The sequence below is a fragment of the Galendromus occidentalis genome, unplaced genomic scaffold (assembly GCF_000255335.2).
Source record: "Galendromus occidentalis unplaced genomic scaffold, Mocc_1.1 scf7180000077430, whole genome shotgun sequence".
Classification (NCBI taxonomy): Eukaryota; Metazoa; Arthropoda; class Arachnida; order Mesostigmata; family Phytoseiidae; genus Galendromus; species Galendromus occidentalis.
Window position 1 is genome coordinate 214,483 of NW_003805418.1, and position 23,669 is coordinate 238,151.

General features: G+C 52.7%; 1 protein-coding gene across 1 annotated transcript; it reads right to left on the minus strand.

Moving 5' to 3' along the window:
- Positions 1 to 22,852, minus strand: LOC100904511 (hemicentin-1). The gene is made up of 18 exons (XM_029111296.1): positions 22,687 to 22,852; positions 7,125 to 7,228; positions 6,569 to 6,800; positions 6,140 to 6,253; positions 5,482 to 5,688; positions 4,488 to 4,700; positions 4,276 to 4,356; positions 3,410 to 3,541; positions 3,167 to 3,325; positions 2,773 to 2,963; positions 2,506 to 2,605; positions 2,149 to 2,267; positions 1,266 to 1,455; positions 960 to 1,070; positions 818 to 863; positions 543 to 688; positions 246 to 448; positions 1 to 144 (listed from the first exon to the last, which is right to left on the minus strand). The coding sequence occupies exons 1-18, from the start codon at positions 22,850 to 22,852 to the stop codon at positions 1 to 3; spliced, it is 2,658 nt and encodes an 885-aa protein (XP_028967129.1).
- Between the last annotated feature and the right edge of the window lie 817 nt (positions 22,853 to 23,669).

The window sequence follows — 23,669 nt, forward strand, 5'->3', positions numbered from 1 at the left end:
CTATACAGAACTTTCGACGTTCTCGTCTGTCAGCTCCAAGTAGTATTCGCTTTTCAGGAGCTCTCTCCGGAGCGGCAATGTGTTGTATGCGTTCGACGATCCACTCACTCGGCGGGTCGTGATGGGACTATCGTAGAGATACGCCTGTGAACGAAAAATCAGGGTGCCGTCTTTTTTTTTCCTCTTTCGGTTCGTGATTCAATTCGAAATGCGTCGCCGCCGCGCTACAACACCGACGGACTTACGTTGTGGAGGTCCACCATCGACTTTTGGTAATAGAGGGACTGTCGTCTTTGCAGCGACATGGGCCGCTGGTAGATGGGGGATTCGTAGTTGTTATACGAGGACGACGACGACGGAACCCCGTACTCGACCGTAGGAACTGCCGGGATGTTCGTGTAGTAGAGATGCACCGACGGGGATTCGGGATGCGGACCGCATAAACTGGCTGCGGGGGGAAAAAACAGATTATTCGCTCATTCAATGCTCGGGCCCACCCGACCCGGACGAGTCCCCCCATCCACGTTATTCGAAAAACTGACCTCGCTGACGCCTGTGGTCCTGTGGAGGAGTCAAGTGGGGTATTATGTCGGGACTTCTGAGTTGACAGGGCACGGTATGGATGGATTCTCTCCGGCCAGGATCACGATCAGTGAGTTTTTTGAGCTGATCCTCTTCATCCAAGTCTCTGTCGATTTCGAGAGAGTCAGTGTCTCATGCGAAGCGATGTTTCCCATTCTTCCGAATATACGGGCCATACAGAGAGGACCGATAGCGATTCATTGTGTCCTCCGACGACTATTGTCCTACAACTCACCTCTCTCTCGGAACATTGACTTTATCTTCTGACAATACTTGTAACGCTGGAAACAAGATCCGGGTTGAGTGGGAATTCGATCAGGTTTCGGCATATTCCATCGCGTTCGCTATCGAACGAATCAAATCCGACCCATACTCACTTTTGAGGGCGCAGTTTGTTCTCAGGGCAATGAAGAATATCGCAGACGCGATCGGCACAGCTATCGCTATGCCTAGTAGGATGGGGTTCATGTCTAATATCACCTCATGATCTGCAATACGGAAAATGTTGTCGAAATGGTGAGCGAATTGCTGTCGATATGCTTCGAAGTTCCTTTTTCGCCCGGCCGTCCGGCGGAATCGCGAATTTCCGTCAACGCCCTCGCGAACGCAGAGCCTGGAACTTGTTTCGTGAAGAGTCTGTCTGCGGAAGCGTTGTCAGCGATTTTCTTTGATCCTCCACTCACCGATATACTTTTCAGCGATCCGCATCGTCTGTGCCATGATCACGTGCGGAGCGCTGACACCTTTTACATTGACGGCGAACACAGTGACTCGGAAAGAACTACCTGTCGGCAAGCGGGATATGGAGATGTTCTCTGGGGATGTATGATGTGACGTGTTCGCCACCATCTGACCGGATTCCACGTCGTACACCTGTTGTTAGACGAAAGTACAGAACTGAGTTATTTCGTCATGGTTATCGCAGTTCCGTCCGACGCCCTCGCGTACCGTAATCGAGGGCACGGGGGCTCGGCTCTCTCAGTCAGTCGAGTGTCGCTTGCAGCGAACTTGCGCGGTACAAACATATATCCTCGTCAACCCGCCAGGATCGCATAATAATGACGAAGACGTTATCCGACTCTTGAGTCATCGTCATGGACGGGCCGCCGCTTATTCCCTCGACAAATGGCTCGTCTATGTACTTGTCCCGCATTCACGGGAGGAGTGAGACCGCACTCATATTCATTCGTATGGTGTCAAAACTGAAATCGGAGGGAGACAGCTGATCCTTGCCGGAGTGTCGGGATGGAGAACCCAGGAATTTCGATGATCTCCCGGGTTTCTCCCCCAGCGCACGGCTAACACGTGAGAGGATTAGCAACGAGCGGAGAGGAATCTTCGGGTATCCGCGGCATCGTCCCGCTCGAACACACGATCTTATTCCTCACAGTCTGCGAGTCGCAGGGAGCATCGATCTTCCCGAAGAGAGGTCTCTGAGACGTTCCCTCGCGCGTCGCAGCCGAGCTAACAAGTGACAAATGCGGAGTCATTCCACGCGATTGGAATTCAGAGAATCAAGACGAGACCCGCAAATAGAAAGATATGAGACATGGGCCCGAAACGAACCTGCGCGTAGAAGCTTAGCGGCCGGAGTCCTCCGTCCCACGTTCCTTCGTAGCACTTCAATGTGATGCTGGAAGATGTGGCGTTGGTTTGCGTGCAGTTCACCAAGGGATCCGGGGGCCCTGCAATAGTTTTTCCAAGAGCTAATTATCAGAATGACTTCGAAGAAATAAGAGATTATGGGCGGGACATCGGAAGCAAAAAAAACTGAGTCCCAAGAAGGCAGCGACACTCTGGGCTGGGGTGATCGAATCTTCCATCCGGCTGGAGCCTGCCATCGCGCTCATCGAAGTGATGATGGATCCTTAACTCAGGGATGGGATGCGTCTCGACATAAGAACGAAAGCTAGCCGAACTTACCTGCCGGGACGATCCGATATCGACAAGGATCTCGCTGTAATCCGATGGGGTTCTTCGCCCAGCAAAGCAGCGTTCCGTAGCTGACTTGGAGATTCGACACCTGGAATCGCTGGTGTCTTTAATTTTCGGCGATCGGCAGCTTTTGCGGCCTTCGTTAGAACGTGATAGCAGATCCTCTGGGCGTCTAGACGGGAAGCTTCTCGGGAGACGGTCGAGACGATCTGTCCCGAGGAGGCAGTGTTTGCAAAGCCTTCCCAGTTAGTTTACCTTGTACGTGTAGACATTCCGTGTGTTATCCGCTACGGAGAGGTTGTGTACTCGCCCGGTGACAGTGGAGTTGAACGCCCAGTAGTAGACCAGGTCATCAGGATCAGCTTCGACGTCACACAGGACGCTGACTTCACCCTCCGACGGAACACCGTACGCCAGACGTTGTTTCGATTTGCAAAGCGGCGAAACTGCGGAAAGAGCTCGGATTTGAATTCCGATGTTTTCGCGCATGTGGTTTCCACCACGTTGGCGAACGGCGCGTCTACGGAGCATATACGAACAAACAACCCGGGACGAGCGACGAACAAACCGAAAAAGCGGCGCCTTCGAAGGTGAGCTCAGAAAACCGAGAGCCTAAAGAAGTTTACAGGCAACAGTTCAGAGGACTTACACTTAAGCTTTAAATAAATCTCATTGCTCGTTCCTCTGCCCTGCGAGTTTTCGGCCTGACACATATACCTCCCGCGATGAACTCGCTGAATGCGTCGAATCAAAATTCCCGTTGAGCTCTGTATCACTCGCGGAAGTAAATCCGTGCGGAGACGATCGCCTGGAGACGGGGAATATTTTCGTATTTCTTCATTGAGGAAAAAAAGCACTGAGCACCTGATCGAAAGTCGAAAAATGACACTACCTTCGAACAACCACGTGACATTAGCGGGTTGAGGATTAGCGTTGACGTGGCAAGTCAAGCGTATATCCATTTGTTCCCGAATATCGTCAGGATTGATGTAACTTGCCAGTTCAAGCGACGCTTGCGGAGGATCTGTCGAGCATATATGAATGCGTTTTTTTCTTAATCTGCTAGCAATGTGGTACCGTACGGACTAAGATTCTCGGCCGTACGTAATTCAGTTTGAGAGGTCTGCGTCGCGCTCAAGTAACGCCGCGCCGTGCCGTCTGGAATCTGCGGATTTCTCCGTGTGCCGGGCTCGGCACGTTCGCGGGGCCACGTTTTAGGCCGATGAGTGTCATCTATGTTTCACAGCTGACTCATTAAACCGAAAGGGGTGGATGTCGATGCGGTTATCTCCTCCGGTTCCCCTGCGTCCCGCGGTTTCCCGCATCACCTCCCATGGCCGCTGCTGCTGCTGCTGTTGTCGTCGCCGCGGTCGTCTTTTTCTTTTTCGTCGTCGACATCGTTGTTTCGGCTCATCCCTGGGCTTCGTATCGAGCGTACATGTCAATTAGCCTTATCTGCCACTATCGGTCGAAGGCGATAGCAGTTGCTGCTCTGTGCCCTTGGCGTGCGAGGCAACTAGCCGACGCTTCCCTCAACTGGAGCCAAGGAAGACCACACCCCCCTTTATTAGACCTAGAGATACTACAGTAGATATCGGAGAGGCGATGATCACGTCGCTCGCAGCTCGGCAGCTCAATGGTCACCTGCTGAGTCGATGGAACGAGCGGACGGCGCAGAAACTGTCGATTCTCGGCCGTCACGGCGCGCGACGACCTTCCAATATGGCTAATTCATATTCCTCATAGCTCTAAACTTACAGTGGACGTCGAGTCGAAGACCATGCTCCAAAGCGCTGCCGGGGATTAGAGCGTTCTCGGCTCGGCAGGATATCATCTTGCCTGATATGAAAAAAATCAAGTCAAAGACGAGTCCTCGACCTTCCTCCTTAACATACACAGAACGGGCGAGTGATTCACTTCGTCGGCGGCGGCCACTTGGCTAGCGAATGAGTCGGCCAATAGTCAATTACCGTTATCTTCGGCGGAAGGCGTGAGCATGAGTACACTAGAGCTGCTCTTGAGACTGGCCTCATCCTCCCGGGCTGGTTTCAGTTGTCGTCCGTTCATCCACCAACTTAGTTTCGCAGCTGGCCGAGAGCCCGAAGATGTGCATCTCAGCAAGACTTGTTGATTGGCAGAAAGATGAGATGGTGGATGTTCTATTGTGACGTCGAGTGGCTTCACTGCAAGCAGAGCGTTCGCAAGTACTGCTTCCGAGCTTCGCTGACGACTTCCGCTGCGAGAACAGTTGACATTCTACGGTTTCATATCGAATTTCTCGACGAAATTTTGCGACGAGTTTCGTAATCAGGCAACTCGGACTCCGAGACAAGCGAAATATCCCTCGTCGGGCTCGTTGGACCCGTCTGTTCCGAAATCAAGATGAGCCCAGCGACTTGACATGCTAGCTTTGCGCATTGTGAATTTTCTATTGTTTCCTACAGCGAGCCTTTTATGTAAATTATTATGCGACGTCGCATGGAGTTCGCCTTCTTGACGTCGCCGCCGCTGTCGCCGACAACTCGGTCATCCGTGTCTATCTGGAATGCCTCAAGACAAGTGCACTAAAGGGCCACCGGCTCGACAACTCGACTCGTAGGAGCTCGAATACATTCGGACACAATTGTCGAATGAACGGCTTCGGCAGCGATCTGAGCCGATTCATTAGAGACCGGAGCAGCGTACGATCGGAGCGCGGGGACCTCTTCGTGGAACTCCGAGATACATAGTATCGGGGGAATCTATTCGCGAAGGAAGACTCGCCGTCGAACTCATGGCGTTCCGACCCGGTAAAATCCACTAAACCCTCCGCCCTCGTCTGCTACGTACTGTGGAATGGGATCCGACTTACCCCGGAGGAATATAGGCCCCGGTATACTTAAGTAATAAGAGCGGGAACACTGAATTTAGTTCATCAAAATAAGCCCATTTGAACTCAGATATGACGTCGATGAAATCACTTACGATTCAGATCGAGAGTTACAGACACTGGATTCGGTACGGTGATGTTGTTGTTCGATGCTTGGCAGACGATCACAGAGAGCAGATCATCTCTCGTCAAGGCTTCGATTTCCAGCACGTTCTTTACTAGATTGTCCTCGGCGTCGTAGAAATAAGACTCGTCGATGAGCCGATAATCTTTCCACCACGTGACCGAAGGCCGTGGCTTGCCTGCGGAAGACTCGCTGTCAGTCAGCTTAACCCCTCACCTAAGAGCCTCTGTGAGAGTACCCGCCTTAGCGGCAGAATTAGGATCTGGAGGAGGAAGCGAGGAGACCGAGGAGCAGCGAATGATCAAAAATGTTGGATTTGCATATAACCTGCTGCTGCCGGTTGTTCGGACAGATTCTCATTCAGACTACGCGGAGAATTTGGAGAAGAACTCGGGAGCGAACTTCTTCTGCCTTTCCTGATTCTCCACGAGGGAAAACACACACAGCGAGTGCGTCAAGTAACATTCGCCTCGATTCGGGGTTTGTCCACAGCGATGATACGGCTACGCATCTACAGCTGTTCGTATTGTGGACCCAGCCATTCCGGTTCGAAAAGTTTGGAGGTCTCCCGTTCGGGGACACTCGAGACGAGGGGCGAGGGAATAAACACAGGTACAGATCCAACTCACCCTGTTCAGATTGACACACTAATACCAGAGGGTCGCCTTCGTTGAAAGGACCTACGAGTCCCCTGAGTCTCGACGATCCCTCCTCATCGACGATCACCGGTTCTCCCGAGGGCACTGAAACAATATGTCTATTGACAACTGCAGTCACCGGCTTCCCATCGGGCGTGCCATGCAACCGCACGGTCGGAACCGCCAGCCGGTATGGAATTCGGACGGGGAAAAAACAACGTCGGTTTTGGCATCCCGTAATACATCCGAGCAGAGCGCGAAGCGGGGAAGTTAATCCCGCTTGGGGAAGAATGCACAGAAGCCAGACGGGGACAATAAAGAACGACATGCGGGCGAGCGGGGATTCTTTTGTCTATTCGTCAGAAAACGATACGTGCATTCGCAAAGCGCTCACCGCAGAGTCGATCGAAGCGAACTTACCGATTACTCTGAGATTGATGACGGTATTGATACTCCGCGCTCTCTTGAAATCCACCCTGCAACGATACTCTCCGGCATCGTTCTCATGGACAGGGTCAATTTGCAGGAAAGCTGGTTTGTTAGCCATATTGAAGAAGGCTCGTTTGCCGAGATCACTGAGAGTAGATTGCGGCGCCCGGTCCAAATCCCCTCGACGGGCGTCCAAAGTGAATATCGGAGCTGGGATATCATCCTGGGACCAGACAACGAGTTTGAAATGATTTTTAAATATCGTAATCTCCTCTTGTAGCGCATTCGAAACCTACGAGTCGGGGTCGCCATGGCTTGTTCTCAGGTTTTTCGCCTCGGAGCTTTCAAAGGTTCAGCCTGCGGACGTTCCAGGAAACTCTGCGCGAAGAGGAGGAGCTCGCCTCCTCGGGCGCGGAAAAAGCAGCTCCCGAAGAAGGACGGCCACAGAACTCCCGTGGTGTTTCTCGCATTGACAAATGTGGCCACGCGGAAGAGATTCGGTGGAGCTGCTAAAAATATTTTTATTGTACGTAGCGAAACGACGTACCTTGTACCAGAGGACGAGAACTACTTCGTCGCCTGCCGTAGGTGGCTCTATGTTGCACGGCAGAGCCACCTTACCCCGAACAACGGCCGTGTACGTGATAGACGCTGAAATGATAGAATTCTTTGTGACAAATGCAAAAGTTGCGTTTCACTGCCCTGGTGTAGCTTTCCAGGACAGAAGGCTTCGGGTACACTTCGGAGCCAAGCTCCGACATTGTACGCAGTCAATCGATTGCGTCGCGATACTCGCTGACTCGACGGCCGACCAATGTTTCTGGCGGCCGATACTCCGACTCTAGATAGTTTTGGTGTCCCAAAAACTATCAGAGGGAGCACGTTGGGGAGAGAGTATCAAAGCCGTGGGTTTTCCGCTGTACTCGTTGTCCCGGCGGCTGCTGAGGCTCGCTAGCCCAGCGAGCTGTCGGAGGAGGAAATTAAGAGCATCGTGTTCTCCAGAGTATCAGCGTTCTGGCCGCGGAGGGAACTAATGGATATTAATTTGAAACGGAAACTTTTGTGACTTCATTACAAACGCATCCCTCAACACGAATTCGCTTGCTCAGCCGAAAAAAAGATGTCAATGTCGTCGGATGGTCGCTTCCGACTGCGCTAAGAAAGATGAACAAGACGGCGCGGCGCAAGAAACACTCAGTCAGTGATCATGTCGGCTGCATAGAAAACGTCCAATGAGTCCGATGAAAAATTAAAACCGAGTGCTGGATACCTGGGGATGTGGACCTTGGATTTATCAGTCGCGGCCGACTGTCCGATTCCGGTCGCGAGCGAAACCTCTCGACCCTCCCGATCGGCGCAACGCTATGCTTCAGCCACGAATTGCTAAGATGAAATGCGTCAGACTCGATGGCTCGATTGTGTCGCTCTCGGGTATCCGCCCTCCTAAACACTTCCTTCTTCCCCGAACGGCTCGATCCACGGATCGATGTCTGAATCATAGAACTGAGAAACGATCCCCGTACACGCGAATTCAATTCGGAGCGCTCAGAGCTCAACCCAGTTTTCAGGTCGAGGATGCGATGCTTGGCATTGGTCGGCTCGGAGTCCGTGAATTCCCTCAGGGGATTGCTGCCGATGAGGATTATTCCGCTCGCACCCTTCAGGATCTGTCAACAAGGCTCGGAAGTTGCAAAACGGATCGAAGAAGTATTCTAGCAGGAGAGGGATTCTGGAGCGGCTGAAGCGCGTCTCAAGTCGGCGAGCATCAACACAGGATCGTGGTTTCTCGTCGAGAATTCAGAAGTCTCACATGCGAGGACCTGCTCCGGAGGTTTCTTATCAGGGGAACGAGACCGAGTCCTGTCGATCGATAAGCACTCCGGTTCTAAGTAGCTTGCCAAATAAATTCTCATTAGGACGATTTAATTAGGGAGGTTCATATATGCTCTTGTCGGTTTCTGATAAGTTCGTGGTCCCGCGTTTCTAGGAGTTTCCCCTCTATAATCACAGTGCCGTCTACGATTCAAAGTACCCCGGTAGCCCGCTCATTCGTTCAGGTTATTTTCCGCGGAAGTAATCCGATTGATTTTATTGGCTTCGTCGGCGCGAGGGAAGTCAGAATCATAATTCAATAAAGTCATAATTCAGATTTCGATCACCATTACAGAAATTCGGTGATGATGACGGACGTATTCTGGTACGAGCCGCGCGTTTCCTAAGGTATATGAAGACGATACCCCGCCGTGCCCCATGGTGATGGGGGTCTTATACACTGACCCCTCGGGGGAGATGAGGGAGCTGAAAGGACAGGGGCGACCAGCAGAATCTTCTAGTCTCGACTGCATTGAAGGTCTCAACTGAGTGAGCATATTCGATTTCCTCAAACTATGGGGAGCCGTCCATGTTGTGAGAGCACAGATCTGACGACGGAATCTAAAGCGAGGTCACTCGGTCCTTACGTCTATGATGGCGCGCAGCAACTTGAAAGCACAGGAGAGTAATTGGATGGGAAGCGGACAAAATGATGGAATAACATCGAGTGCTCCGGACCCCATTGGATGCTTGGAGACAGAGGAGGCAATTATCCGACTTTCCTACCGTCCGCCATCTACCGTTGTCCACCTAGCCTTACTCGTCGTCCGTGATTCTCTTATGAAGGAGTTGGAGAAATGCACTACAGTAGAACCTCGTTATAATGGACCCAAATATCCCAGACACTCGGTTGCAGAAGACCGATCTTTCAGTCCCGGAAAAACCGTCGGGATCTTCAATGTTGAGTGACTCGGCTATAGCCGACCAAATAACGGACTATCGGATATGACAAACCGATTTTGAGGCCCCGATTCCATCTCCTCCCATGCTGATCGAATCGCTTGTTATGACGCGTTTACTCTTGCAAAAAGGGAATTCGGAAGCGATACCCTTGAATTGGACGATTTGCAGAGCTCCTCGTCTTTAGGCGCGTCGCGGGCAAGGCTGCAACGGGGATCACGATTATTTTCACATTTCATTGCGATTCAGAGCCCATCTTCGGATAAAACGGACTCCAGATACACCGGACCCTTTCGACCGCTCCCTTCGAGTCCCTCGAATCCAGGTTCTACTGTATACGCAGAGTCGGTCCATTACAAGCGATCCGCAGAAAATCCGTCTCGAGAAACGGTTCCGGTCGAGGATATTCAGTTTCCTCAGGAATCCTCCGAGAGCGACCTGTTTACATTGGCGGGTTGAGCAGGTTGGAAAGCATTGAAGCATGAGAATCCGCTTCCCCTTCGATGGCTCATGTCAAGGCGCATCGCATGAAGCTCGAACAGACTCGACCGGCCTAGTGATTTCCGAATACGAATGTCAAGGGAAGCGAGAGTGTCACTGGTTGCCGTGGGATCCCGTCACAGTTGTAGTTATTCAGCTCTACCCGCAAAGTGACGCCGACTTCGGTAACTTGCTCATAAAGAGTTTGCCGTTCCGTGGAATTTTTCATGCCCCTGACGCCTCGAACATATGTTGTGCGGCCTCCCGAAAGCGGCTTTACTCAACGGACGTTTTCGGGTTTCAGTCTCTGCAACAACGGGCCACAAACATAGCAATCGATTGGGAGGAGCTCTTGATTCAGCGCATTCTAGCACGCTCCGCGAACGGATATCGCAACTCCCTATTCCGTCCCTATTCCGACCCGCTGTAGAAGCACTTGGCTTATTCTGCCGACCGCGTTTAGACCCAAGTTGTCGTTGATCGGCCGAGAGACTAAAAGGAATCCGCGTACTCGGAGGAGCTTTTCCGCCTGTCAATGTTCTCGTAATGTTAACGAATAGGAGCTTCCTCCCTTTGCCTCGTGCAGGCCTCTGTTTGCGGGAAGGGTCCAGATAATCAGTTGATTGGTAATGGGAGGGATGCGGTCTATCGCGAAACGATTGCGTTTTTCCCAAATGAACAAGCTGTTACCCACCCACTCATCTACTTGTCAACTCCATCATTCGGATTCTCAAGCTCGTGTGAGAATTACGTGTCTTCCCCTCGATTCCCAACGCTCCGTGGATCCTTGTAGGTCCGGGGAAACCTCAGCTCTGTTAGAGTCGATTTTTATTGACCGCGTCTTGTGTAGTCGGAGCGAGCCCTGTCGATCAGGACAGGAAATAAAGAACTGCATCTGCGGACAGCTCCTGTGTACGTCGAGCCCTGGACGCTCCCCAGCTCGCCGTTTCCGCCCCTTCGCGTCGCTGCGTCGAGGCGGTTGACATGATTCCGAACGCGGCCATAGTGATGGAAGCGAGTGACGACGCATAGACGCATTTGGATTTCTGCTCGCTGCGAGATAGTCCGCGGTCCGCGCACGTCATTGTTTTCGAAACGCGAAGAGAAAGAAAACATGCTTCCGTAAGGCAAATGAAATAGTTTCCACAAGGGCCTTTTTCCGAGGCATTGGATCGGTCGCTGCCGCATCGGCTGCGCCGGTCGCTCTCTCCCCTCCGCCGCTGTAATGAATTGGCTTTTCCTGAGCGAGTGCGTCTCGTCGCTTGCAAAAGTTTGAATTGGAAAAGCCCGTCTGCATCAGACGTACACAATACTTTGTGTAGTAATAACAATACTGTCGCGCTTGAACGGTCTTGAATTCTATCGAGTTAAAGTTTGGCAACTGTGGCTTGCGTCTCCAAACGGGCAACGGGTTCAGACGTACATACGTGCAGTCGTTTAGGGACCCGCGAGAATAACAATGTATGAGCGGCGACGAGAAGCTCCGATCATTGTATGCTTGCGGCTGGACGGATGCTCGATTTGCTCCGGAGTGGGAATAGGCGATTGAGAGCTACGATATAGCAAATCAGGAAGAGTCGGGATCGTCCTCCACCATCGAAAGCCGCCACGCTTTTCGGAGCCGTATACACTGCACACTATGCAGAACAGATTCGTCAACGGCCGGCCGATTCCAATTCATCTCGGTAGGAAACCACAGGAATGTGCAAGCGCAGCTCCTCGCTCATAATTTCTGCAATGCTTGACGTATCATGGCTCAGACGGCCCTCAACGTGGACCATGGCGGAGTATCCATGGTGAAACTTCATCGCTTCAGAGATTCCACGCGCGACGGTGGAGAGGAACTCGAGGCCCTCGGCAACATGTGATCACTCCGTGTACTATCGATTCAGTTCCGTAGGAATCTTGGAGGGTGCCCTGCTAACTCTCTGAGTATGGCGTCTCAAAACCGACGCGACGCTTCCAGCCAAATCAACGCAGGTAGCGAGGGATTCCACACAGCAAGTGAACGTCATTTAGATTTGAGCACATTCGAAGGAGCGGGTTCTCGAGTGCATCACTTCGCCGTCTACTGACCGCCCTCTGATTGTGATTGGATGACTCGGAGGGAATGATACATCGCCGTAGAGAATCGAGAAACCGAAGGGTTTCGTCGACTCCTACGGTCTGCTGGCAAACAAGCAAACAGCGGCTGGGTAGACAGAGGGGCAATGTGATTCCCTACAATCATTTTCCTCCCTCGAGAAGCCTGTTCGGCAACGGGACATTCCCTTCCTCGGTACATTCGTCGGCTCACTGTCTGTAGGTCGGCGTTGTTGTTGTCGTTCGTCTCCATCGTCGCGAACGATACGGGGTACGGCGGGCGGGCCGGCCGGCTGGCCGACTGGCCGGCTTGCAAGTGCGTCATGGTCGCTGCTCGAATCATAGCCGCTCCTGCTAAGACCCCTGAGGCGTGAAGCGCCAAGAGTCGGGACTGGCTGGAGGAGTCAAGAACTTTCTCCCGAGCAGGGAACACTCGAAATTCTCCTCTGCTCACTCGCTCGTTCTGTCGTAGAGACTTGTCCAGCCCAGTAATGGCACAACAAACCGTCTGATCCTGCCACCGAACTCTGTTGCTATCCGGACTTGTCTCAGTCTGCGGTGAGGACAAACGGATGGATTGACAAAAAGAAAATAACGAAATACTCATCATGATCATTGGAGGAAATCAGGAGAGGAACGCGTCTGTGAAAAACTCCCTTACTACTTCAAGGAATCTCTCCGTTCGATCTCCCAATGCCACGAGGACTACGTGTATCACATCGACTTGTTGGAAAACGTTTCCCTCAAGCTTCCCCCATCGGCTTGTCTGGTGGCCCTCCCCCATGTGTCCTTCTCGGTCTCGGTAGCCTCATTCGGAAATTCATTCGGAAGCGTGGGCGCCCTCACTCACCATGTGATCTCGCCGCGAACAGGTACTCTGGTGAATTCATTCTCCCAACGCTAGAATCGCGGAGATGGGACGTGTTCACCGGTCCGCAGGGGGCGCCGGAACATTTTTCGAGAATTCGATTGAATTTTGAAGATTTATTCGAACACTTAAATCCGTCGTTGCATCAATTTTCCCAGTATGCGCTCTCCTCTCTCGGTCCCTCTTCACCAACTCTCCTCCGTGTTCCCAGATTTTACCGCTCGATCGCTCAACAGAGATCGAGGAACGAGAGCACTAGACGCCAGTGGACAGAGAATTGGAAAAACCCGTCCCCTCGCCTCCCCGGATCGGGGGAGACAGCAAGGACGATGTTGATAGATTCACACACCGTTTTCTCCCGTTCGATGCCTTTCAAGACGAGTCGAAGAATTTGCCACAACCCTGCCTGCACAAAGAAGAGCCTGTACGTGAAGATACACAGCTATGCGCCGAGGCGGAGACTTTGGCCCACGGTTTGCTTGGTCGCGGTCAGCGGAAAGACGGTGCACAAGTCATCTAGGAGACATGGCGGCGCCAACAGTTTTCTTCCGTCCTGCCTCAACATCCGTGGATTTGCTTCGGCCTTCGAGGTACGCAGCTCACCTCCTTAAGGGGGTCAAAGGACACGGACTTCAATCGTGAAGCAAAGCCCGACAATTCTCGAAGGATCCGCGGAAGTGGCTAACTGTGAATAATATCCTGACGTGACACGTATGGGGAAGTAGGAAGTCGGAATAAGAACAAGAAACAGCGAAAAATTGATTCGTCGAAGCGATAATCTCGGTGCTCGAGCCCGAGATGATTTCGCTTCCTCCCGCCCGGGGGCGAAATCGCGCGCGTTCACGCATGTAGAAACGCCTGGAAAAGTTGCGTGCGCGGAAGCGAATGTAGAGAACGCCCAACATGTGTTGGGAGGGGCTCGCGGGTAGGCCTATCCATCGACCGCGTGAGAGGAGGGAGAAGCGCGGTTGATTCTATTCCAAGAGGATTACATTGCCTCGCAGCAACCACAACTGTTAGCGCTTCATCCGACAAGCAACTTTTCCTGAAACTCTCCTAGATGCATCAAGAACATCGATATTTTCTCCAACGCATCTCTCTTGCGATTCGGTCCTGAACAGAACCAGCTCGATGAGAGCCATCGAATCGAGAAACTTAGTCTGAGGCACCCGCTCGTGCCGTGGCCTCATTGAACATAGGTAGCGCATGGAAGCTAAGACTCGCAAGTCAATCGAATTCATAATTTTCTGGAGCGGTGATCCTCATTTGATCGAAATCCGGAACGTATCCGTGTTACGCTGAGCGGGACAACCTCTGCGAGCGCTTAGCGGGGCGAGAAGTGTAATTTTTCCCCTCGGCAGCGATTCGATGGAGACCCTCGACACCTGCACGGACCTCGGAATCGGTCGTTTCTTGCCGGTGCCGAGGAAATCAGAACGAGCCGAACTCTGTCGCGAACACCGTTCAGGATCTTAGCTCCGAACTCGATTACTCGCCGATTGACCGCAGGCCCGACAAAGTGGCCGGGGCGTAAGTTTCTTCTCTCTGCGTAGCCGGAACATTTCGTCTTAATCTTCTCAGTATTCTATTAGTAGTGCATTATCTCCTCTGTCACAGAGATGCTCTAATGACCGCTCTCCAGCAGACGGGCTCTACGCGAAGCAATCCTTTGAAACAAAAGATCTTTGCAACGCATCGAGAAAACGTGCTCAGCCCACGATATCATCTTTGTTCGCGTGAATGGCCGACCAATCGGACGGACGGACGCACGCACGCTTGCTTGCATGCATACCACGCTCACACACAGCCTGCGCTACTCGATATTCACAATGAATACAAAGAAACTCTCGGCGGAGAGTGATGCTGCTGCTACTCTCTGGCGCTCGTGGGTCGACGGGTGGGGTGGCGTAGGGAAGGACCCGAAGAGACGTCCGAGAATTTGTCACGAGCACCCTCCTCGGCTCTCACTCGGAGCGCAAACATTCAGCGACCTGAACACTAAACAACCTCGTTTGTGTGTATAGCGGAAATCGTTCGGCCTTGCCACGGAATTTTCTCGGATCTCCCCACCACGCAAGAGGCTTCCTACCTCTCCGGCCGTCCCGGAAGAGCGCCCTCCAAGACAGCGTTCTTGACGAGCCTCATTTCAGACGAATGTTTTTTTTCCTGGCCTCTCTTACTTAAAACTCCGAGAACATAATGCGCTTGTTTGAAAGAGTGCAATTTTGCAAAAAGCACAGCCGAACGAGTGTCTGCGGCCAGCGACGTTGAGGGGTTAGTATCCTCGACTCCAGTGATCTATCTTGGCGGTAATTGAGTGACAAGTGACACATTTCCTGTCGACCAACATCGACAAGAGAACAGGGTTATCCAAGAAGACTTCCTCACAAGACGACCGACAGCATCGAGACTGGACGGACCATTATGTCTTCCCCACAGCTTTACGCGGACTCCATCCGCACGGCGGAGGAGCTTTAATTGACGCGCGGACCGCACCGTCGCGGTGTGACGCGAAGAATTGATCGCGCGGACCGAACGCGGAATTCTCATTGCAAGAAATTCCCCGCTTCCCGTCACTCGTTCAACGATAGGTGCCATGGTTATATGTACCTAGAAGGAGTCGGAGAAGTGGTCCGTGGTCAGAACGTGAGAAAAACTCAGCCATCCAGCAAACCGAGCCAGGCGAATCTGTAGCTCCTAGGGGCTATTTCTCTTCCGAGCGCGCTTCCAAGTCTTTTCCCTTATCAGCGAGAGCTCGGGGGAGAAGAAGCCTCCAGGGATATGAGATAAACTGTTAGAACGAGTGGGAAGAAGAAGGAGAACCAAGTTCAAAGGTGGCTTGACCCTCCAGCCGAACGGGCGACCGACAGTTTCTCAGATGGAGAGGAACGAGAGCAAGTGGACAACCCCGGCCTGGACCGCGGAGCCCTATCAACCCACCGCACCGGGTCGGAGCCACGCGATCAAACCAGAGCCCGCCAGGGTGAGGGTTACGGAGAGGCAATCATGCAACAACGAACCCAGCCGGACAGCGCCGTCCTTCTCAATCTGCTATCTTTTTTTTCCTCTTCTTCGAGCGCAGACGTGATGAAGATGGAATACCGTGCTTCTGTGAGATTCTATCGCTTTTCTCCGAGCCGTGTGATTCCGTATTCTCTCAGTAAGCAGCTATCGGTCTCTTTCGACAACATCTTCCTCTCCGTCTCTCGATCGCTCGGTGGGATTCATCTGCTCACTCGCTTGGGGTGATTTTTGCTCTTCTCAGAAGGCAAGAGGACAAACCGACGGACGGACGGACGGACGGACGGACGGCCTGACGGGCCGACTGACTGACTGACGTTCACCTCCTGGTGGAATCGAGCCGCGTTGGCTACAGAGAGATGCGCTTCATCGAAGCACGACCGGAGCGACCGTAATTGCCTCTACGGAGAATTTTCGCGCGACAGCCCCCACAGAGTAGAAGCCCCAGTATACTCCCGTCCGTTCGTCCGTCCGTCCAACCGTCGGTCCGCCTTCCATCCGTCCGTCCGTCCGAGATTCCTCAAACGACCGTGAGTTGCTGTCTCCGTCAACTCGTTGTGCACCTTGTTTGTGATCTGAATCCGATCCGCTGCGAGCTATCGAAATAATGGGAGAACAAAGCGAATTATTCATCAATCAGCCGAGACGGGCCCTAGACTGATCATCCTCGATATAGCATTGGAACTTCCGGGGTTGAGCATCGATAGCAAGGAGCCTCAAATCTCCGCAGGATCTCTCTCGGTTCCCAGTTGATCAGGATGACTCGGATTCGTCGCTGTTTTCGGACTCGTCGAGGTGAGCTTCGGCAGCGAGTCATCCGGAAATTCGACTGACTGACTGACCCTCTCGGAGAGTTTCTCCTCCACTTCCCCATCGACGGTGGCCTGGCCGCCTGATAACAGAGAGGGCATAAGGCCGTCTTCCCATACGGAACCGGACAAAGAGAAAAAAAACTATAGGCTGTCGTATCGGGTGAGAAGCTCAAGACACGGCACATTCCCATATTGGAGAAACGCCTGCTCGCCGCTTCCAAGGGCCAGCCGGTCGGTGAGGCGATGGGACGTGGGAGTGGTCAGCCCCCAGCGGCTTCGACTTGCTAAGCCTCGGAAGATACTGCCGCTGCCGTCGGGAGATCCAATCCTCTCGAGCAACTGAGTACGTAAGTCCATCCCTGAATTTTGGGATGGCATTGAGGATTCCATATTTCTCCTCTCGCCGTATCGGAAGTGCGTTCCGCTGTCCCGCGTGAAACCGAGCCCCGAACTGCAAGCGCTCCATGGGGAGCGAGAGTTTCTAACCACCTGACGCAAATTTGCACGAAAATTCGTCCTTCACGAGTCCCTCCTGCTATTTTTATTAGCAGATTAGTCGACTAAACGCTTGCTCATGCCTCATTGAATCGACGAGACGGCGGCCGAGAGGACGAGGCGGAAGACTGCGAAGGAAAACCAGGAAGCACTTGAGGAAGAAGTCCCGTTTTTTTTATAGAAACGACTTAAGACGCGTCTCGGAGGATCCCCCAGAGCGCCCCTCGTTCTACACCCTGTCGGCAAGTCAGGCACCTGATCTCTGGAGTCACAACGAGTCGGGACAGGTTCCCGCTGAGCCAACGAAGTTGCGATTGAGCTAGTCAGGCGAGCGCGCATGAGCGCCGATCGCGGCCTCCGCTGCCAGCGACTTCGTCACCCTCTAATTGGAGGTAATTGAGCCCTTCGGCTATTAGCACCGAAGATACTAGATACACAGACCTCACTTACGCGCCCTTGGAGTCACACAAGCTAAGCAAGCGTCGATTCAGGAGCGCGTTTTTAGTTCATCTGAATAAGACGAAAAGGAGAGAGCAGACCTCCACGATCTTGACAGATAGCTGAGGAGGGACCATCTCGCTCGACTCTCCAACCTTATTCCCCTCGATTGTGGACCTCACGGGAGCGTGGTAAGGGTCTCGTCCTTCGACCATATGGAGTCGACGTAGCTTCGCGAAAACGGAAGGACAAAGCTGTTTTCACCTGTCCCGCGAGTCGGATGGCGTTACGACGACGGCGAGCGACCGCATCTGGACGGACGGACGGACATTCGTCCTTAGGACGCACGTATTTGTAACGAGCACAGAAATAAACGCCTGCATACAATCGCATTAGCATTCCGTTCTTGAGCGGACCGTCGGCGCTCTGAGCAAGCTAGTAGGAAGGCTTCTGCGGAGAGGGCGTAGTGACGCCTTCTCGAAGTACAGAAGGAGATTCGCGGGACTGAAATTTTTGAGATGGCTCTTCTGATCCGAATTCAGACTTGACTATCAAGGAAGGGATCCGCTTCTCCCCCTCACCACGTACGGAGGTAGGCAAGGCTGAGGGGTCGTTCGGTCGGCCGACACGGAACAGGCGGACGATCAAGACCCGCTCCTCTCCCTGCGACAAGGCGGAAGACCGAGACAAGGAACGGGGAAAACCGAGAAACGAACGCCATGAAAAAGCGAACGATGGACTAACGGACGGACAGGCAGACGGTGAAGAGAAGGAAAGATCCGTTGAGGAAATTAGCCTGAATGGAAGCAAGCAGGGCAGACAGAGGCGTTGGGCGATGAGCGAGCAGAAGAAAAGAAAGCCAAGAGAGCATTCCGGTAGCCGTGTGAGGAAAGACGCTTTGAGGAAGGGGCGAACGGCTAGGGGTAGCTTCAGAGCTCCAACGGAGGAGCCGGCGGACGAGCGTTCACGGCTGTGAACGGCGGCGACCGACCGAGGGACAACACCCCAGGTGAATAAAAACCGTAATGAGCCAGTCGCGTTATTCTTTTTAAGAGAGGCGCCGTCTCCCTCCGTTTCTCTCCAGTCGTTCGTTCCTCCACCGCTCACCAATCTCCGTTGCTCGGCTGTAGGCTTCTCAAAACCGAGAGGTCAGAAATCTCTCGACGCGAATCGGCGCGGCTGGAGGGATGAGAGTCATGGTCTTGCGGACAAAAACGCAGCACAGATACTCTCAGGAAACCGCGAGGTCTGTCGCAGAGACAATCGGTCCTTGACGCAGGATCGGTGCGCCGAGCGAGCCGTCCGAGGGAAAACAAAAACAAAGATCGAGTCTGAGTCTTCGATCGGAAGGATCGCAGCCCGACCATCGGTGGGTTCCATAGATTACTGTTCATGCTGCGAATTAATCATCGATTCGAAACTTCGCGGCGAACAATTCGATGGAACGGAGAAGCTCGCGGACCCGATGCGATGGCTCGATTGAAAAACAGTCCTTCGCTCTTCCGGATTCTGAATCTCCCCGCCGTGGCTGAGGGAAGAGCTTGCACAACAAGTATATCCACAACTGGGGACATGCAAAAAAACACACTGTTCGACGGAGCGTCGCGTCGCGGCGATTGTTCCCACACGCAACATTCGACGGAGAAAACAACGCAACTCGTAGCGACTCGCTGAAGAGAGAGAAATCGCTGTGTGCTCGCGGACTTGCCTACATGCACACCTAGTAGTTTGGTTTTTGGGCTGCAATTCCTGAAAATCCTCGGTCGAGCTGAAGAGAGAGGGCCGACGGCGGGATGACGAAGCACGAGGAAAATGAGAGTGAGCCATCGAAAGGAAGTTAAAGAGGAGAAGAAGAAACGAGCGAATCACTGGAAGATCTGAATTCGGAATTATTCCTTTTGTATCACGCCGCAGAGCATTAGAGATTGTGGAATTACCCTAAATTCGTTCCACTCCCTCTTCTCGCCACCGCCGCTCCGAGGAAAATTTGAATCGATTGGAATCGCTCTGGACAGAGTTCGTCATGCAAGAGCAGAGAGAGCCCAACTGAGAGTGCAGAGCCTTTTCTAAGTCATCCATGCGAGAGTTCGAAAATCATTCCGTTCCCCATTTGACAGAAGTTTGCGCAACGACAACTCGACTGTCGACCGGGTCGGCAAAAAACAAGTCGACACTGCGGATCCCCCTCCCGGATCGTTCATGTTTGGAATCGTAAGTTTTTGACTGCATGATTCGGATGCTCCCGATGACCTATGGAAAACTGTCATGGAATTAAACTTGTCAACGGGTCGATGCGCTCTCGATTGGAGTTCTCGGGGAGGACGAGAATCGACTTTGCTTATCACGGATTTCGAGGTTCAACTTTGGAAAGCATGCTTTCGGACTTCCCAACAGAGCGTCTCCCGATCTCCCGAAGACTCTTTTCGCTCTGGTTGATGCAACGAACGCGGCCCACGCGGAAGGCTCCTTTGAACTCGAAAACTCGGTTTGTCAGTCTTGCAGCGACGCCGACGTTTGTTGATTCGAGCCTATTCCCTGTATCGGCATCCTCGACTAATGAAAGGCTGCCCGACCGAACGACCTGCTCTTCGTACCGAGCTCACGGCGGGCACCCAGCAGCGACCGCTGAAGCCATAGCGTAGAACGACCAATATCTATGAGAACTATCCTGCATTAATAAGATTCAAGGGATGAAGCACGCCGCACTGTCGCGTCGCCGTAAACGCCATCCGTCTCGTGCAAGAGAGACGACCCGGCTTTTGAATCCCTTCTCCCGCTCTACTCCATGCACGAATATCCACGAGGGTTAGTCCAAACTTATTGCGAAAGGTAAGTGAAAAAGGTGAAGGCAAGAGAGCTCTCCGGAGCGGGAATCGAGCTCAACGGAGGCGAAACGGGTGAACTTGAACACGTCATCGCGTCTTCCCGGCAAGGACTCAGGTGAACACTCATCTGAGCGATTAAACTCCTGTACGACTATACCCAAACGCCACCGGTCGTGAGAACGGTCGTGGCGTGCAATTTGGGGTCTTGGACCATATGCCTCCCAGGACAGAAACCATCAGGTCGAAATTCCTGCTCTCTCGGACCGTTCGAGGTCCGATCGGTGGATTGAGCTCGGAATAAATTGTTGGCGAACGCAACAACGCGCTGATGGGGAATCCATACCAATACCAAGCTGATCGAGGCTGCGGGTGAGGCGTGGGACTAGCTCAGCCGCTCACAGAGCGCGTTCCATTCTCCGTCGGGGAATTCTTGAATCATGGAATCGTGTCGCCAAGGATATCGAGCATCCAGCATTCGACGGGTCAGCCAGAAATCGGAAGCTAGGATTCTCGTAAACAGTGCGAAATGACTTGATGGCGAATGGGATAAATCTGAGATGTCCGAAAGGGATTCCTCATTGGGAAAAGAGTTCGAACCTCTATCACGAGAGTTGGGCCTGTCGGACGACTCGAATGGCAGGACGAATCCTAAACAACTGGGAGGGACGGAGAGGGAAACGAAGGAAAACGCAGAGAACATCTCGTAAGTGGAAACGAGCGGCGAAGTGCCTCGCAGCCCGGCACTTCTGTCGAGTCGTTTTCTCGGATCGTTCAATCAACTGTCTCGATTCAAATCCGTTTTCTCCAATTTGCTGAGAGAACGATCTCGCAAGCAAACAATCACGACACCAGATGCTCTGCAATACGCGTTCGACTGCTGATGTCTCGATTTGCCTATCAATCTTCAGCAAGGTATCGATAATGGTGTGTATCTATCGAAATCCGCTAATCGACAGCGATCTCGCCAGTTACGTATATTCCGATAAGGAACACTTCAGTCTTATTGTGGGAGTCTTCTCGGGACGAACGTCGCGTCGTCTCTTAACGCGAGGGCCCACTGCAGCTATTAGCCACGTGAGAAATCATGATCAGATCACGGGGAACCTGGGAGGAGCCGCGAAATCCGAGACGATATCAGTGGGGACGTGGCTGACCCAGAGGAATTCGGCGTAGCCACCCTGGCCATGGAAATAATTCGCTTCTCTACCTACAAGTGACTGCAAAGCATTCTGCGAGTCTAAGAGGGAGATCGCCACCTGCTAGGTCTCTTCTGTTGCTCCTCGTAATCCTCAAGTCGCGTCACCGACAGAAGGGTGTCTTTAAACGGACGTCGCTCTTGTGAAACAGCCCACCGGAGGCCCAGGGAGTCGATTATTAATTTCCTCAACAAGCAAGCCTTATTCTCTCTCAGCTTGAGAGAATGGCCAAGGAAGCCATGAGGCACGCTTCGAGCTTCTGCGATATGCGAGTCTTGAGCTCGGGGCGAGTTCAAAGTCCCCGTTTGACCCGATCGCTCGAAAGACTCAGTCATAACTCTTGATAACGCGTTGCTTCCGCCGACGTGGGGTAGCATGGCGCTCCAGGGAGGCGGTCCCCTCCGAGGACGTTCATTGGGGATTCAGTTTTGCTTTCTGCATTCTGTGCATACGATTCTCTATGCCTGATAACTTGGCCTTATCTCGAACCACAGTCGATCCTTGCGTCGTCCTTGACACTAGTCTGCGAAACCATATCTACTGATATGTATGTCTGGTCGACGAGCAGCTCCGCAGCACGAAGAAGAAGAAAGTCCATTAGACAAAAGCGATGTCTGAACAAAGTTTGGCAATTGCTCTTCTGTCGGATGAAGAACTCATTCGAATGAAGTGGTTTAAGCATTTCTTATGGCACCTAAAAGTCTATTTGCGTGCCAGGCTGCATCAAGCCGGAGCTTTGGACCCTTCCACCGACCGACCGACTGGCTGTCTGTCTGACTGACTTGCTTGCTTGCGATAATAATCAAAAGCAAAACGGGAACAACTCTGAGGGAAGGCGCCGAGAGAACTCGACGCTCAATTGCGACCTTCGATAAACTCGACGTCTTCGTCGAGACGTGCGAGTCGCGAAAGTTTTGCGAGTCGTTCTTTTGACGGATGCTCTCCCGCACAGGTCAATGGACCAGAGAAAATTCTCCAGACTGGAGCGGAGAGATAAGGCATGGAAGTTTTCATTCGAATAAGACAATAGCGACGAAAAGTCAAGGCATTTTCCTTCCGGTCTCACCCCCCTCAGCGAGGCCGGGAGGGAGATTTCATGTGCTTCCGCGCTTTCACTTACCGAAAGGTTTTTCTTTGTCGGCAGGGGCCTGATTGATAATGTTCCGGAAAGCCCTCGTGCTCTGGGACAGTACCACAGGGGTATTCGAGGGCACGGAGCCGAATTCGGCGGCGATGAAGTTAAGGACGAACGTGAAAAGCAGCCAGATTTGATCGAGGGATGACATACTCCATGAGCTTCCGATAGCACCCCAGACAATGGCAATTCCGTTTTCGAGAAACCTTGACAGTCAAGGGTGCAACTCCACAATCACTTTGTCACACCCATGTATGCGATCGCGAACCACCATCGGAGAGAAGCGGCCTCGAGTCCAACTATGTTAAACGTCGGTTTCCATTCACGCTCAATCAATTGCGGCGGGCTCTTCAAAGCCGAGAGTAAACTATTTCAACACGATTGGCGGTTTATCACAGGGTCACACTTCACTTCTGGATCGACTTCACAATCGCTCCTTCCGGCACAGAAAGCTCGCGAATCGGCTCAACTCCGCCAAACATCAGAACAGCAGTTCGCCGAATTTCCCGCCACGGCTTTTCGCCAGGCAGCGGAGAGCACTTGGTTCCCGGCTTGGCTCAGTGTTCAGACTGTCGTTCCCTCAGCTCTCGCTCGCTCGCTGAGGGTCTCGGCCAACCCCGCGACTAGAGGGCGCTCCGGTCACAGGTGGAGAGTTCCGGAACACATCTGCGGAAAAATTGTGAGCTTCGAACACATCAACTGCATGTCCCTGAATCGCTTAATGAAATGATAATGATCGTCGCTCGTTCGCCTTATTCGTCTTGTAATCGTTCGATTCGACTCTCATGACGAGGGTGACCTGATTCAATCCCACGGCTGGGGGTAGCGGGGAGCTCCGAGAGCGAAGGAACTCGGCGCCCGAGACAGCCCCTTCTTGGATTCGTCAACCTGGATTCTTCGGAAATCAGGAGCTCCATCGGACATACTGGAGTGGACACAGAGAAATCCGTAGAGGAGAAATCGAGTTT